At 44.6% G+C, this 17,435-nt stretch overlaps 1 protein-coding gene across 2 annotated transcripts in view; it reads left to right on the top strand.

Moving 5' to 3' along the window:
- Positions 1-17,114, top strand: part of LOC147451835 (uncharacterized) — an 87,271-nt gene extending 70,157 nt beyond the window's left edge. For both annotated transcript variants that reach the window (XM_086517704.1, XM_086517703.1), the window contains exons 6-7: positions 16,414-16,538; positions 16,611-17,114. In XM_086517704.1, the coding sequence (XP_086373830.1) occupies positions 16,414-16,538; positions 16,611-16,659 (174 nt within the window). In that variant the 3' untranslated portion in view covers positions 16,660-17,114. The remainder of the gene's footprint in view (positions 1-16,413; positions 16,539-16,610) is intronic.
- Positions 17,115-17,435: the final 321 nt, after the last annotated feature.

Raw genomic sequence — 17,435 nt, 5'->3', positions numbered from 1 at the left:
GGTGAATTTTTACCTGATCAGTGGTTGACTGTTCATTGGCAGCCTGTTAGAGTAGTTGGCTCTTCCTAGAGAAGATCATGTGTCGATCGTCCTTTTAGTGTTGAGGAGGCTCCATTTTGGAGACTATGGATCTCGCAAGGCAAGCCCCTTATTTAGTTGGATTGGGACCCTGAAGAGTGGCTCTGGCCTTTCCTTGAGCGATGATGGCGCCCCTCTATCCTTTTTTGAGTACTCAATTTCCCTTGGGAGGAGGCTTCTTTTGTGTACCTGGCATCCACCTCATCGTCCTCGCCAGTCAGAGGTGTGGCAGTATCTACGAATCTTCCCAGTTTTTCAGCGACAATTTTGGTCGTGCATCTAGACCCTCCAGATCAACTGCAGGATAAGTGTTCATGTGGATGCTAGCGCATGCTAGATTGCCTGTAGGCACTCGGTCGGTAGTCATTGGTCATGATCCGACTTGTCAAAGATGTACTTTAGAGCATGAGTCTTCAAGGCACTATTTTTGGGTTTGCCCATATGCACAACCAGTGTGGATGGGTGTAACAAACTCGGGCACCCCAAGTCGCGACACAATAGAGATTCACTTAACACTTCAGAATTAATGAGTCAACACGGCCCGATTGACGTAGTTCCGTGCCAAGAGAGATTGGCCCCAAAGGTTGGCACCTTTTTCAGTATTTCTTTTTGTATTAATCTTTGAGCAGTGAACAACTCCCGCGGGTCAGCTCTCAGACCTTGTGCCCAGATGCTCTCAGAAGTGAGGCCCTTGGGCCCTTTTATTCTTACAAAAGGATGCTAAAACCAGAGCCCCAAAAGCCATACACTCAAAAGCATCTTGGTCAAAAAACTCCAAGAAAAGTAGTTAGCACAATTTTCATACGGTTGTCAGCGCAAAAAGCGGAATTCCGTACATTCTGCCACATCAGCCTGTCAGCACGATTTCCGGGATCCGTATGGCCTGCCTGCCACGTAAGTAGTCTGTCCGTACTGTCTGCATGCCACGTAAGTAGTCTGTCCGTACTGTCTGCCTGCCACGTCAGCAGTTTGTGACATACCCCCCTCTCGAAAGAATTGTAATCGCCCTGGATTACGCCTGCAAAACAGACAGAGGCCATAAACCATTTCAATAGACTTTGACTCTAAGTACCGACACACTGGATACCATAGTTACATGGGATGGCAGGTCGGGGTCGGGAACGGGGACTGGACGACAAAAGTCAGGAAACGGGAACGAGGGTCGGAACAGCAAAAAAAAAAATATGGCATTTTTTGACCTACACACGTGCCACACACAGAGAGCATCACTTTGACCACAAATTTACACTAAATAGACCAAAGAACATGAGTCATATAGACGCAAATGTGCTTATAAAACATCGAAAAATGAGGACCAAAGGGTGGCTTTTATAGCCATTGGGGTGCTTCAAAGTTCAAACATATGGCTATTGGAGAGGAACTAGCCACTAGAAATGATCAGTTTTGCAAATTTTAAAAAAAGTCTCCTACCGTTCCCTGCTTTTCCCTGCTGTCCCCGGGATGTTTTGCCTGCGTTCCCACTTGGCAGCCCATTTGCCGTCCATCCCCGTCTCGGAATCGAGCGTCCCCCGTCCCTAGGGTCCGTCCCCTCCGTCCCTTGTAACTATGCTAGATACGACACATCTAGCACTTGTACAAAGACAACAGTCACATCACTGCACTTGACATCATAGGACATCACATGACAAATCAATCACAGAAAGATTCATTCCAAATCTCAGACCATGACTGCCGGCAACGCATTTAATAACCGCATCTAAATCCCCCATCCCGGACCTCATTGATGTCTGACTAATTAACCCTTATTGCGATCATATCTATAGAGATTTTTAAGACCGAAATGCTGCAGCCATTTCGTCTTTCAGTTCCTACACTCAAGCAAGTCACATGAGAGAGTACAAATCATTCAATTTCAATTTCGGGAATTCCACTTCATAAAGTCATACAACAGAATACTGTCAGCACAGCAGTATCCCTTAAACTCAAATGGATATCAGTGACTCTATTCAATCAAGGTAATCTGTGCAAAGGAGCGGAGTGACTCGCCTCTTGTGCAATCCCTCTGCCCCGAATTCAACCCTACTGATGTGCGGAATCTCTCAGAGTAAATATAGCTAACTGAATGCTTCAAGGTAAAGTTCGAAAATCTGAGGAGTATCTGCTAGGTCTTCCATCCACTTTGCATCCAATGCCGGATAGTTCTTGAATTTAACTAAGAACCGCCGAATCACTTTACCTTTCACTTTTCTTTCCTTGTGTGCCAAAATCTGTTCAGGAACGAGTATCTCCTCGCTCTCTTCCACGTCGGGTTGCTCATCAGGCTCCCCATCAACTGGCACCTGTAACAGACTTGGACACTCCAAGTCAAGAATCTACCACGACAGCACCAAATAACCACTTCAAAACAATTCACAGTTCATAATTGATTCAACCCTGGCCCGGCGGAGTTCCGTGCCTAGAGATATTGGCCCCAAAGACTGGCGTCCCTTTCGGTATTTCTTTTTGTATTAATCTGAGTTCAAAGTACAAGAGTGCGGGCGGGCGCTCACACTCAGACTCTGCGTCTAGATGCTCTGAGAGGTGAGAGACCAACTTCACTTATAAAGAGTTACAAGGGATGCCAAAAGCAGAGCCCCAAAAGCTGAAAATTAAAAGCATTAAAAGCTTTTAAAAATAAAGCACTTCTTTTTGCTTTTCTCTTTCGTGCCACTACTTGGCAAATAAAGCAGTTCCAAGTTCTCTCTCTCTCTCTCTCTCTCTCTCTCTCTGTCTCTCTTGCTAATATGTGTAGGAAAAGCATGTCAAAAAGCTGCCATAGACAACTCCATGCAAAAAGCAGCCTCCGCAATCTGCGCCGCAACTTGCGTTGGCCTACCACGTGGCATTGCCTCCATTCGGGTACAGCCTGCTCATTAGGGTTAGGGTTTCCCATCTGCAGCCATTTAGGGTTTCAGCAGATTAGGATTAGGGTTAGGGTTTCCCATCTGCAGCCATTTAGGGTTTCACCAGATTAGGGTTAGGGTTTCAACAGGGTTAGGGTTCAGGCAACCACGTCATCACTTTGTGACAGCACCTCACCCTTAAAAGGTTTCAAGAGACTCACATGGAATGCATTGTGAATCTTCCAAGTATCTGACAGCTTGAGCGGAAAGGAGACGTCATTTATCTTTTCCTTAATCTGGAAAGGGCCATAATACGTCATGCTAAGCTTTGGAAAAAGCCGCTCCTTTCCCTTTCGTTTCTTAGCGTGCCTTTTCAAAATGTAAGAGCACCCAATCGTCTTCCTTTAATTTCAAGTTGCATCGATGTCGATCTGCTGCCTTCTTGTGTCATACTTGAGACTTCTCTAGAGCCTCGCGGACCTTGGCAAAAGTAGTGGCCAAGTCCCTCATGTACTCGTCAGCATCAAAAATCTTGTCTTTAGTGCTGAGAAAGGGAGGAACCTTCTGAGTACCTTCAATTATCTCAAATAGCGCTTTCCCCGTTGAAGAGTGAATCGTGTTATTGTAGGCAAATTCCACCAAAGGCAAAAAAAAAATCCCTTCTGATCAGAGATGTAAGACTTCAATAAATCAAAAACAATTGAATTTGCGATCTCAGATTGCCCATCTGTCTGCGGGTGGAAAGATGACGAGAACTACAACCGTGTGCCAATGTTCTCCCAAATAGCCCTCTAAAACAAACTTGCTAATCGGGGATCTCTGTCAGAGACTATTGTCTCAGGCATGCCATGTAACCGAAATATTTGTGCAATGAACAATCTCGCTAAATGGTCCGGCTTGACTGTTTTCTTCACTAGAATGAAGTGAGCTTGCTTGCTAAATCTGTCAATGATAGTCCAAATGCCATCGTGCCCACTCTGTTTCTCGGGTTTCGGAGCATGGACAAAGGAGATGGTCAGAGGTGTATGTAGAGGATGTACAACTGGATGACATTGACACCTTAGGATCAGAATACAATGCAGAGATTGATTTGGGTAGTCATGGCTCAAAGGGTGTTCCAAAGAGTGAAGAGAAGTACCTTCGGGTAGATCTACGGAGTCAGCATGGCTCCCCTTATCATTCCCCTACAGGCTTTCACACTTATTTGTTCTTTCACATTATTATGTGCTTATTGGAGTTTTTCCCCTTGTCATGTATTATCCTTGGAGGGTTTTTTTCTTCCACTACAGTTGTATCATGTATTATGGCTATGGCCAAACATTCTTGTATATTTTTTCAAGTGATTATAATGGAACAAGCCCAACTATGTGTGTGTGTGTGTGTGTGTGTGTGTGTGTGTGTGTGAGAGAGAGAGAGAGAGAGAGAGAGAGAGAGAGAGAGAGAGAGAGAGAGAGAGAGAGAGAAATGAACTGAAATGTTATGTTAACGTTTTCAAAAGGTCAAAGTGACCTATGAGACCAGAAAGTTACAATGTGGTGGATCTAATACAAAGTCAGAGTAACAAGATGACAAAATGACTGAATGGCAAAATAAAATACTATGGAATCCTAAATTGCTAGGTGTGAACGAAGGAGCTAGCTGGGGTATCTAGATCACAAGAGATCCAGCATCGGTCGCTAGCGAATCTCATCAATCTCCTCCATGGTCAGTAGTCTGACCGGGCGTCGTGCATGTCGGGCCAAAGTGATCCGAATCCTCTGATGCAGCCTCTGTCGATGCTGTGTAGTGACTAGTCCTCCGCAGTCGTGGGCGTCTGGATTTCCCTAGCTCAGTCGCTCGGTCGATCAGTATGTCTCTGGTGTGAGGGGACGAGCTTTGCTGTGGTAGTAACTCCTCCGGGTGTCCAGTGGCAGCTCTAAACCAGTCTCTGCAACATCCAGCTCTCTCAGCATCTCCTCTGAAGTATCATAAAATACTGTTTGATGATGGGCAGTCCTAGCATTGAAATCCCCTAGAATGATGATGTCACCATCTCTAGAGAACTCCCATATGTCATCATCCAGAATAGAAAAGGGGGACTGTCCTCTAGGTGGTGCATACACGGACGTGCTCGGGGGAAAGTAGCAAATAGCAATGTAAAGATATCTGTCTGTCTCTGCTCTCAAGTTCACCCACATCCCTGCGGGCTATATGTATCAATGGCTGCAACTCCTCCTTGAATAACATTGCCACTCCTCCTGAGCCCCGCCGTGTGTGCTCTAATTGTGTCTCCTGTCTACAGGCTGTCTCCCGGGCCATCTATATCCACTAATGTGAGGCATAGACTGCCCAGGGGCCTGATGTGTCTCAGAGTAGAAGACGATGTCTCTTCCCGTAAAACTATCCTCAAAAGCGCCCACATCAAGTCGCATAGATCCATTACAATTCCAAGTGGCAACTTTGAGAGTGGTCCCATGGGTCTCGCACCGCTCTACAATCACCACCTGGCCATCTCTGTAGAAGGCCGTCTTTCCCTTCTCGCTTGCCGGTTGAATCTCTGGCATTACCTCTCTCATATGCGCAAGCTGTGTGAGAGTGAGGTCATCTCCAAGAAATATGCCCGTTTTCTTTAGTGTAGGACGCTTCTTCAAGAAGTCCTTCTTTGCCTCCATGGATGGGAAACGGATGATTAAAGCTCTCCCTTTTGAAGTCTCCCCATTGCCTTGTGTCTTCTTCCCCACCCTCCGTGCCTTTGTATGAGTAGCCTCACTACCCATCATGCAGAGAAGTTCTTCAACCTTCCCTTCCACCGGTTACTCTTATATGCAAAGCTCTAGTTTCCTTCACTGCTCTTCTTCTAGAGTCATGTTGATGATTATAGGAGTGGGGATAGATGTGGTTTCTTTCCCTTTCCCTTTCTTAGCGACTTCTATCCATTTCTCGGCCTCATCCGCCTTCTTTTGTGTCTTCGTGATCACATCCATCCACGAAGACGTCTTTACCACCTTCTGTTTCTTCTCCTCTTTGATCATCCGTACCTGCTCCTTGATGACCTTTATTTCCTCTATCACCGAAGGCTGGAATTCCCCTTCCTCTAGTCCACTGCTTGCTCTATCAGCAAGCTCTCGCTTGAGGGCTGAGACCTCTTCTTTAAGTGCTTTGGAGTCCGCCTTAAGTGCTTGTAGCTCTGCGTGCAGGTCCTCTTTCTCTTTCTTCCACTGCGCGCCTTCGTTGAGAAACATTTGAAGAAGGTTGGCCTTCGCTTTCCACCATCCCTCCGTATCTGCTTTCCAGTCTTTCATCTCCCTTTCCATTTGTGTAATTAACTTGTTTGTAAGCACAAAGGTTGCCTTCGGATGGGGCTTACACACTGGCGAAGCGCTCATGACCTCCATCAAAAACACAATTTGCACTTTTGCAAGACCAACCCACTATGTCCACATCACACATACGTCCATGTCCCGCATAATGCATACATATGTTTTCCTCATATCAATCATACATTCTTGATATTTGATTTTCTGATTTTCTGCTAATTTTTGTGTCAAAGTTGTTCTGTGTTTGTAAATCTGCAGGTCGTTGCAATTTTTGCCAAAAAAATCCTTGCAATTTCTGCCTTTTGTAAATCTGCACGTCCTTGCAATTTCTTTCAAAATTCTCCAATCTGAATTTTTTTTGGAATTTCCTGTTTTCCCTGTAATTCTGAATTTCTGCCTGTGGGGGGGGGGGGTGGGGGGGCTAGCTGGGTGAGAGGGTGTTGGGGGTGGCGCAGCAGGTGAACAACAGCGTGAGCAGCAGCAGCAGCAGCAGCGTGGGTGGCAGCAGGAGCAGTGCATGAGCAAGGCAGGAGGCAACGCATGAGCAAGGCAGCAGGCAGCGCGTGAGAGAGAGAGAGAAGGTGAGTCACTTAGGAATGAAATGAAATGAAATGTTAAATTAACGTCTTCAAAAGGCCAAATGACCTATGAGACCAGAGCGTTACCATGTGGTGAATCTCATACAAAGTTAGAGAGAGAGAGAGAGAGAGAGAGAGAGAGAGAGAGAGAGAGGGGGGGGGGGGGGGGGGGGGTTCTGAAGGCTGAGAGTTTTGTTTTCTTTGCTGCTTTTTGCGCAAGGGTGGCTTGCAGTGGACTCTTCATCGTGGTGTTTTTCTCTTAATGATGGTAGTAACTAGTTTGATGGGTTTGGCCGGGATGAGAGCCTCCACTCTTGCCTTTGAATTGGTGTCTGGTGGTCTTCTCACATTGCTGCTACTCTTCCTTCAATTGTCCCTACCGCTTTCCTTGCTTTGCTGGTGTTTGCCCTGCTAGTTTTCAACGTGGACTTTGCTGATTCCCCTCGTTCAGTGGTGCCTTTTAGTGACCATCCAGTGGTTGAACCATGGTCACCTTGAAACACGTTTCAGCGGGTCCACACATGTGAAACGTTTCGAGCGTTGAAATGAAACATTTGCAGCCTTGAAATGTTTCACTTATCAAGTGAAACACATGTGGTTCCACTAACAACAAGTTACCATAGGTTTTAGGGCCTTCCAAAATGCATAAATGCACGTTCGATCCAACGTTTCACTATGCTCGCAACGTTAGATTGAAACGTTTTGTGGTGCAACACCATGTTTTGAGGGTGAAACGTTCTATCTGCTCGATTTGCTTTGTGCCATTTGACTAAAGATTTTCTTTCTTCAACTTGAATGGGCACCTCACCTTGGTAGTAGTTTTGGTCATCCTCTTCTCCCACCCTACACCCTCTAATGTAGTGGTTGCCTCTCAATGCGTCTTTTGGATGCAGCCTAGGGCTTCTCAATTAGGCCCCAAACCATTTTCCTCGCTCTCCAAGGGCGCGAGAGAGAGAGAGAGAGAGAGAGAGAGAGAGAGAGAGAGAGAGAGAGAGAGAGAGAGAGAGAGAGAGAGAGAGAGAGTCACAAAGTGATGACGTGGCATGTTCGATCGAACAACCTTGGTGAAACTGATAGATTTAAAAGATAAAGGTTGTTCCAACCTATGGGGTCTCGTTCGATGGGGCCCAGGGGGCACAAAGACATTAGGAAAAGGAGAAATTGCGTGGCCTTGCTGATGTGGTGGCGCTGTACGGACATCTTCGTGATTTGCGTTGGCTGCTGACGTGGCACCTGTACGGATTTTCGCAAGTTTAGCTGGCAGCTTTTGGCTCTAGTTGAGAGACTGGATGCTTTCGGAACATGTAGCTTTTCATTGTATTGCTTTTGGGGCTCTACTTTTGGGCATCCCTTGTACGGTTTATAGGAGTCCATGGGGCATCTAGACATAAATTCTTATAGTAGAGGTCCCTCGGGAGTTGTAATTTGCAACGATTAATGATAAAGAAATACCGAAAGGGGCGCCAGACTTTGGGGCCAATACCTCTGGGCACGGAACTCTGCTAGGCCGTGTCGACTCTCTCTCTCTCTCTCTCTCTCTCTCTCTCTCTCTCTCTCTCTCTCTCTCTCTCTCATAAAGTTCAGTGAATTTGAAGTTTTTGTTCGTGTGTTGCTATTGATTTCTCGCTTGGAGTGTCCAAGCCTGATACAGTGGTATCAGAGTTCGGAAAGATTCTCATTCTACGGAGGATCCGATTCTTTTTGTAGCACACGCAAGTTTTTGTGAAAGAATCTTCGTGTCCCGACCCCAGACTTATTAGCCACTCCCTCCCTTCGTACATCGCGCATCGGGCGCGCTCCTGCCTTCATCGCTCTGGCTTACAAGGCATAAGCCATAAAGAACCCCAAATTACACATGGGTCCTCGCAGAGAATCTGACCGAGATAACTCCTCTGGTGGGTATACAAAGAAAAGATGAAAATCCGGTGTAGGAACTAATGAAGAAAAGAATGAAGATTTGGACAATTTTTGGCGGAAAAGTTTGCCAGAGCGGAGTACAAACGTCAAGTGCAGGTTGTCTCAGGTTAGGAGGAAAGCTGAAAGGACTATTTCTCTGAAGGCTTACCAGGCGAGGTATCACCTCCACGTCTTGAAAACCATATAATTGATTTGATTCCCAATAGTACACCACCGAACCAGTCATCTTACCAACCTAGTCGAGCCCAAAATGAAGAAATAATGAACGAGAACAAATTTCCCATTCCGAGGATCCATGATATACTCGACAGACTTAAAGATTCTACTTGCCGAATAGATATTTAAATAGAGTGGTTATCATCAGATCCGAATTACTCCTAGAGACGTCTACGAGACGGCTTTTAGGACGACTTTTGGTTTGTATGAATATTTGGTGATGCCTTTTTGTCTTACAAATGCTTCGGCGACATTCAACCGCATGATGGATAGGATTTTCATGGAGTACCGATTATTTGTGTAACAACATTATCGTCTTCTCCAAGAATGAAGCAGAACACAAATACCACTTGTTGCAGGTTTTCCGGTAAAGATTGACCCGGCCAAAATTGAGACTATTCGTAGTTGGCCCGATTTGAAGAATGTCATGAGATTCGAAGATTTTTGGGCTTGTGCTCATATTATCGGTGGCTCATCCGGAAACTTGCAGAGATAGCTTCTCATGCTGACTTAGAAAGGAGTTCCTTTTGCTTGCGGACCGACAAAGATTGCAGCCTTTCAGACTCTCAAGGAAAAGTTGACTACGGGACTAGTGTTGGCCTTGCCAGACTTGCAAAAGCCATTCTAAGTTTATTGTGATGCTTCTGGCAGTCTGGGAGCAGTCTTGATGCAAGAAAGCAGTGTCATAGCTTATGAGAGCAGGATGTTTTCACGTCTTGAACGGGCTGCACAGATTTACGAGAAAGAGCTTTTGGCAATTATCCATGCTCTTACGCAATGGCGACACTATCTACTCGGAGCTGACTTTACCGTCTTCGCAAACCATCAGAGTTTACACTACTTCTTGTCCCAAAAGCAGCTTTCGGAAAAGTAGATGAGGTGGGCTAACATCCTGTCACAGTTTCATTTTTAGATAGTCCATGCTGAGGGATGGAAGAATTTAGTGGCAGATGCGTTTTATACAAAGCCCTTGGTTATGGCTATTTCCACATTACATCATCAAAGCTTCAAAGGTATGGTAGATCAGTACGCCACAGATCCTGATTTTGCGGATATCTTTCACCAAATACAGAGTGGAGAGGCAGTTGCAAGCCATTCCATATGGGACGGTTACTGATGCGGAAACGATGTGTGTTACACAGCCTTTGAGGGAAAAGGTTTTGATAGAGTGCCATTGTCCACCTTTTTTCGGCCACCGCGGCATAGATACTGTCACGATTGTGACTAATGTTGCAGTATTATTTCTCTTCCTAGTTGCAGATACGCGAAGTGCCATGCCAAGCAGGACCCCTGCGCTTGGATGGTCACACCCCTTCGCCCAAAGGACGTGTCACTTCGCCAAAAGCCACACTCCTTCGACGACTGGTCACACCCCTTCGCTCTACGGGTGCGACTCTTCGCCCAATGGTTGCAGCTCTTCGCTGAAAGGATGTGTCTTTACGTCTAAAGTCATGTCTCTTCACCAAGAGATGTGTCTTTTCATTTATGTCTCTTCGTCTCCTATATAAGGAGCCTATTGTACTCAGTTTTCAACAAGTCATCAATCAATCAAACACAGAGTCTTCTAAGCCTTGTTCTAAGTTCAGTTTCAGTTTCTTAAGTCTTAATCATGAGTTTAAGTACTTAATTAAGGATTAGCAACTAGAATCGCCATTTGAGGTAATTGAGAATGACTAAGAAAGATACATTGGATGACTACTGCTAGAGGTTTTTAGATACTTATTTGCCAGAGAAACCAGATTGAGCAGTTTTGTTGTGGTTTGCCAAAATTGATTTGTTGAGAGATTTGAGAGTATTGTTTGAACCAGAAGTCTGACTCCATTCAGAGACTTATGGGACATGCTAAGCAACGATTTGGAATGCATGCCGGCTCATTAACTTATCTTACGGATAGGATAGTATCCACCTCAACAAGGCAAGAGCCCGCTAGATTGAAGAGAATGAATCAAGGGAACTGGAGATGATAACTCATCACAGGATTCTAGAAAAAAACAGATGGTAGCACATCTGAACGTTCCAACGAACTAAGGAAACCAAGTGCAAGTTCACCAAAGGATTCTGGAGAAAGGGGATCAGATGATAGGCGAAGCTACCGACACGTCCCAGGGTACAAGGAAAGAAAGGAAAGGGAATCTGTTGGTAGATCAGAGAATTCCCCATACCAAGGATAAGATTTTTGAAGTAGATCAGTATACGAGAGATTTGGACACTGCTTTTGTTAAGGTTCACGAGGCTCTACAGAAGTCTCAAGCATTGCATAAGAAGGCAATTGGTAGACATCAACGCGACTTGCAGTTGAAGGAGGATGATTGGGTGCTCTTACGGTTTGAGAAGACACGCCTTGGGAAACAAAAGGGAAAGGAGCAGCTTTTTCCAAAGCTAAGAATGCGGTACTATGGCCCTTTCAAGATTCAAGAAAAGATAAATGATACAAGGAGCCTGAGGAACAACTTGAAGTAGAAGAGAGCGAGGAGATTCTTGTTCCAGAACAAATATTGGATCACAAGGAATGGAAAGAGAACGGTAGTTCTTAGTCAAGAACTATCCGGTCGAACCTAGCAGATACTCCTCAGATATTGGAACTTTACCTTAAGGCTTTTGGTCTAGCTTCGACTATTTTGAGAGATCTTGCAGATTAGCAGGGTTGAATTTGGTGTAGACGGGATTGCACAAGAGAGGAGTCCGCTCATTTGTCACGGATTACCCAATGGAATAAAGTCACTGACTTTCCTTTGGATTTCAGGGATACCGATGGACTGACAGGATTGTGTTGAATGACTTTATGAAAGTACTTAGACATGGGAATTCCCGAAAATGAATTTGATTTTTGTATGCTCACTCATGTGATTGGTTTGAGTGCAAGTTTGATAGACGAAATGACTGTAGCATTTCGGTCTTAAGATTCCATAGACATGATCGCTATTAAGAATTAGTTAATTCAACATCAGTGAGGTCCATTGTGGATCTAGATGCGATTGCTAAACACGTTGCCAGGAATCCTGGTCCTAGATCTCGATGGATTTTTATGTGATTTGATTTGAATGTTATGTGGATGTTCAGTGACTGTCGTCTTTATGCAAGTGTTGGATTTGGGTCCTCTAGTGCGTCAATACTTAAGTCAGTGTCTATTGAACTGGTTTATGGCTTCTGTCTGATTTTGCAGGCGTAATTACAATTCTTTCAAGAGGGGGGTATGTCACAAAGTGATGACGTGGCATGCTCGGTCAGACAACCCCGGTGAAACTGATAGATTTAAAAGATAAAAGTTGTTCCAACTTATGGGGTCCCGTGCGATGGGACCCGGGGGATACGAACATTAGAAAAAGGAGAAATCACGTGGCCTTTTTGACGTGGCATCGGTGTACAAACAGCTCCGCTATTTCTGCTGGTTGCTGATGTGGCACTGCTGTACGGATTTTCGCAAATTAAGCTGGCAGCTTTTGGCGCTAGTTGAGTGACCAGATGCTTTTGGAACATGAAGCTTTTCATTGTATTGTTTTTGGGCATCCCTTGTACGGTTTGTAGGAGCCCATGGGGCCTCACTCTGCAAAGCATCTGGACGCAGAGCCTGAGAGGAGAGGTCCCTCGGGAGTTTTACTTTGCAATGATTACTCGGTAGTTAGGTACGTAGCGTTCGGTACAAATTCGGTTCGTGAGGTACGTAGTACAGAATGGATTGAGTTTTTAGGTACGTAAAAATTCGTACTTTTTTCACAAAGCCTAAAACTGAGAGTATTTCATACATTTATATATGCATTCACCAAGACTTTTAATAAAGACTAGCAAATCAACAATAGACCATTGCAAATGCCAAAAACTAGAGTCCACGACTCTAACCGAACAATGAAAACACAAGCTGAGCTTAGCTAACCAAATAGTGTCAGATGTCTGCTGTCAAACTAAGAGAATCAATATAAATACATAATGAATCATCATAATCCAAGACTGAAGTCTGAAGTCCTGACTCTAATAAGTAGTAAGTACTACAAACCGCACACTGCACTCAAAGCTGGCACCTGTAAGAGAGGAGCACACACTGCACTATACGTGTATCTCTGCTAAAACCAGTCGCTCTCAGTTGCAGCAAGGCGTTTTTCAAAAAGAGAGGCCTAATCGGGAGCAACCCCACCCAAAAAAAAAAAAAAAGTGCACGGAACCTATCTGTACGTACTGAACCGTACTGTACATCCAACCGTACTGTACGGATGTACAGTACGGATAGAATCCATATGTACGTACGGATGCAACCTTGAACGATTAATGATAAATAAATACCAAAAGGGGCGCTAGACTTCAAGGCCAATACCTCTGGGCATGGAACTCTGCCAGGCCGTGTCGACTCTCTCTGTGTCTCTCTATTGAAGTTCAGTGATTTTGAAGTTTCTGTTTGTGTGTTGCTATTGATTTCCGGCTTGGAGTGTCCAAGCCTATTACACACACACACACACACACAGAGAGAGAGAGAGAGAGAGAGAGAGAGAGAGAGAGAGAGAGAGAGAGAGAGAGAGAGAGAGAGAGAGAGAGAGAGAGAGATACAAACTAACGAAGGAAGCGCTGACCCTAGCTGCACATCCGTGTGCAAACTAACAAAGCAAGCACTACAAGCACTAGCCCTAGTTGCTCATTTGCAGCAAACCCTATCTAGGCCTTCGTGCTCACCTCGCTGAGCTAGCTCGCAAGCAGACTACTCTACCACCTCGCGCCGTCGAGGGTAGCAGAACCGTCATCTCTGTGTGCTTTCATATAGGGCACTGTTTTGCCTTGTGCTAGGAACGCGTTGGGCTTCACCTTGTTGCTTTCGTCGGCAAACCTGTTTGGGGCTACTGTTTCGTTGTTGTTGGCATAGGTTACCGCTATAGCTCTGCCCGACTTGGTGCTATAGAGGTTCCCAATGCACATCACCCCGCAGCCATTGTGCAAGCCTTTTCTCCAGCAGCCATCCCGCCCTTGTTATCCTGACTTTTTTTTTCCTTTTCGGCCCTTGCTTTACCCTAAGTAGATGGATTTTTTCGTGGGGGTGCCGAAGTTGCTCAACTCAATGAATCTCCAGTACATGCTCAACTTGCATTTTTTCTTTCATTTTTGTGTGCGGGCATGTGTATGGCGGGTGTGTGTAGCATTTGGTTTTTGCTTGCATTGTTTCCCTGGTGTCCACTGAACTGACGTTCGGGTGGGTAAGTGGTGATGCATGTCTATGTTTTTGGGTGGGGGTGTGAGTGTGGGTGAAGTCTCTTTTTAGAGCATGTTTTTCTTTTGATTTCCTTGTTTTCTGTCATCTTTCACGTGACATGGTGCCTCGTGTCTTCCTCGTTCTCTGGTGTTTCTTGCTTTGGGTTGCTAGGGTTTGTTGTTGTTGGCTTGCCATTTTGCTCTCTACTCGATCAACCAGGTTTGTACGTTAGTTTTTCTAAAGGTGATTGTCATTAGAGCTTCCTTCACTGTCTTCTTGGAGTTCCCTATCCAGCTTTGGTCCTCAAGAGCCAGTGGCCACCTTCAACAAGTGGATTGGTTTCTATCCTCGCTGATAGCTCCTAGTCAGCTCTAGTGCAGGACTTTGTTGCTCATGTTGGGGCATCCTCCTGCAGTTTCCTCGTGATATTATACCAGTTGGCGGACATTGCCCGACATTTGAACTCTTGCAGATGTTCCTTGTTCTTTTCACTGCTGGTGGTGGTTCAGGTTTTTGATATACAATAGCAGAGTTTGCCTTTGATGGAACTGCTCATCTTTCAGAGTCTGGTTGGAATCCCCCATTCAACCTTACAAGTAGGTCGCCAGCATCCTCTCTTTGCTTAGCTTGCCAGGGCAATTTTTACTCTCTTTAAGAGGTTTTCTACCCTGGCTTTCAGTTTGCCATATGGCTATCCAGTTTTTTTAGTTTCCAGATTATCACCTTTGGGCTTGCTTTTTTGTAATTAGTGATGCCATCTGAATCGACACCATTTGGGCGTTTGAAGGGCCTTTCAAGTAATAGAAATCAGCCTCTTTTCTTGCACGCGCGCGCACATAGATTTTATTATCGTCATCGGAGGTCAAATATGACCTATGTGTTAAAGTTAGTACCATCTCAAGTGAATAGCCAAATGTGACCCCATTATTTATTTTGGATCTAGGTATTTATTTTACTTATTTTTCATAGTCTGGTAGTGCAATTTACTGAGGTGGCTATATAAGCACACCTAGCCCCCATAATATTATCATCAATTCATTGCGAAGGTTAGTTGGTTCAGTAGTCTCTCTCTCTCTCTCTCTCTCTCTCTCTCTCTCTCTCTCTCTCTCTCTCTCTCTCTCTCCTTGGTCTCTACGCTCCTGCATTGTGGACTTTGACACTATGGGACCAAAGATACATGTGATGTAGTATGTAGGGGGCTGATAAGTGATTCTCGATGCTACAGGATCGTGGTGATGAGAGTCACAATGGAGAGGCCACACTGTGGCTAGTCTAGGAAAGTGTGTAGGTCTTAAGTCACGGCTGAAATTGTGAGGGAAGCAAGTTCAGATGTGAGCAAAAGCTGACCACTCTAGTAGTGTGGTACTCAGACTCTTGAACTTGCAGTGAGCATAGTGTGCAAACCGTACCGAGTACGGTTTCCTCTTTCAGCGAAGAACATGGTTTTGTAGTTGGGGGCGCAATATGAGTGGTGTAATGTATGAAGCGCAACCCACTAGATTCCTCCCAATCCATAATACATTGGAGTTGTAGAAGAGCTTCATTCATTTGGGAGTCTATTGAGGCATCATGTAGCAATTGTAATGCATCCCATCTCCCAAACCACTTCTATATGTCTTGCATTCATCCTGCGCTCAATTTTTTTTGCTTGCTTCCCATGTAATTGTAGGGATTTGATGTGAGGGGTTTTGACGCATTCTTATCATGTACTCCTTAATCCTTTCCATGCCCATAACCTCAATTGAAAGAGATCCCGACTCAAGAAGTAGGAGCGTATATGGTGTTTGTGTCTTATATGGTGTTTGTGTCTTAACTTGGAGAAAGTTTGTAAGAAATTGCTTTTGGACATTCTCAAACTCTTTCAAGTAGACTTTGAGATGCTTCCACCGCACTCTTCAATTCCATAAGGAAGAACCAATGTTACCAATGTGTCAAAAAGGCACCCAAGTTCGAACGTTTGATACCCCCCGCGTTACACGTGTTCTCAAATGCATAAGTATGCTCTCTTTCTAGCTTCCAAATGACTTGTGATTGGCTGGAACCTGAAGACCAAGGTACTTCAAGCTCTTAACAAGTGCCAAGTGTCCCATTGTCGTACACAATGCATGGCTTCTGCTTATGGTTGGTTTTCACAAGCATAACGTTTGTTTTGGATTCATTCATAATCAGCCCACTATGCAAGCAAAAGTCTCAAGGATAACCATAAGCTTTTGTGCATCCTCTAATGTGTGTGTGTGTGTGTGTGTGTGTGTGTGTGTGTTTGTGTGTGTGTGTGTGTGTGTGAGAGAGAGAGAGAGAGCTTATTGACTCTGCAGGTCCTGGATAGTCGGGGCTATCTGCTCACAGCTCTTGGGCATGGCTTGTGGCCATCGATGGTTCTTTTATCTGAAGTTGTGCAAACTTTTATCCTAGCAGATTTTTGTTATTATTACGTGAAGAGGTATGAAACGATATATGCTAACATTTCTGATGCAAATGACACAATCTGATACTACTTGCTTCCCTTGTGCAGTGTTGTGGAAGGACAATCTGTAATGCGATTACCATCAGGTGTTGTGTAACACTACATCTACAGACAGAAAAATAGTGGCCTTGAAATCCTGAGAAGGAGCCTTTGAAATTACAGCTTAAAGGATTCCCAGCCCTGCTTAGCTTCTGTATACGTGTACCTCTTGCATCAGTATCAGTCAATGTTAAAGGAACAGGCAAAGGCTGGAGTGACTGCAAGTGTTATTCTGACATCCAATCAATACAACTATTGCAAGTTTCCCGTTTCAGAGGGTCATTTTTGCATCTGATGGAGGTTGTTAGTCAGTAACATGACAATCATCTGTTTCTCTCCTTAGGTTATACTTGAAACTACTGCTTGGCAGTTTGTGTCCATCTCGAGCACCCCTCTCAAGAGGACCAATGAAGTGCTCATAACAGCTTGACTAAGTTGTTTTTAACAGCTTAGTTATGAAATCTTTGGTTTTGCTTGAAGTGAAAATTCTTAAGAGATGTCTGATTTACTTAAGTAGCCTGTCATTTTTTTTAATGCATTAACTTTCCTACAAACAAGCTTTTAAATTAAATTTAACAACAGGTGAAGAATGGGGCTCAATTGGGCAAAGTTGGTTGTGATTGAGAAAAGATTATCAACAGGTGCGGGAAAAAATGATAGTAATGTGCATATTTTGAATTTATATCCCATCGTATGTTCTATATACTGCATGTTATTTCAGAAGTTCAATTGCATCGCCTTTCTTGCTACCCAAAGCTGTTGTCTTACATAATTTAGTTGTTTGTGAGGTCGACAATTGTTGTTGGGTAGACAAAAAACTTCCTTTAAAGGCAA

Source organism: Adiantum capillus-veneris, chromosome 8 (assembly GCF_014529385.1).
Source record: "Adiantum capillus-veneris isolate H3 chromosome 8, ASM1452938v2, whole genome shotgun sequence".
In the NCBI taxonomy this organism is placed as follows: Eukaryota; Viridiplantae; Streptophyta; class Polypodiopsida; order Polypodiales; family Pteridaceae; genus Adiantum; species Adiantum capillus-veneris.
Note: the sequence above shows the minus strand (reverse complement) of the source record. Positions and strands in the feature narration are given on the sequence as shown.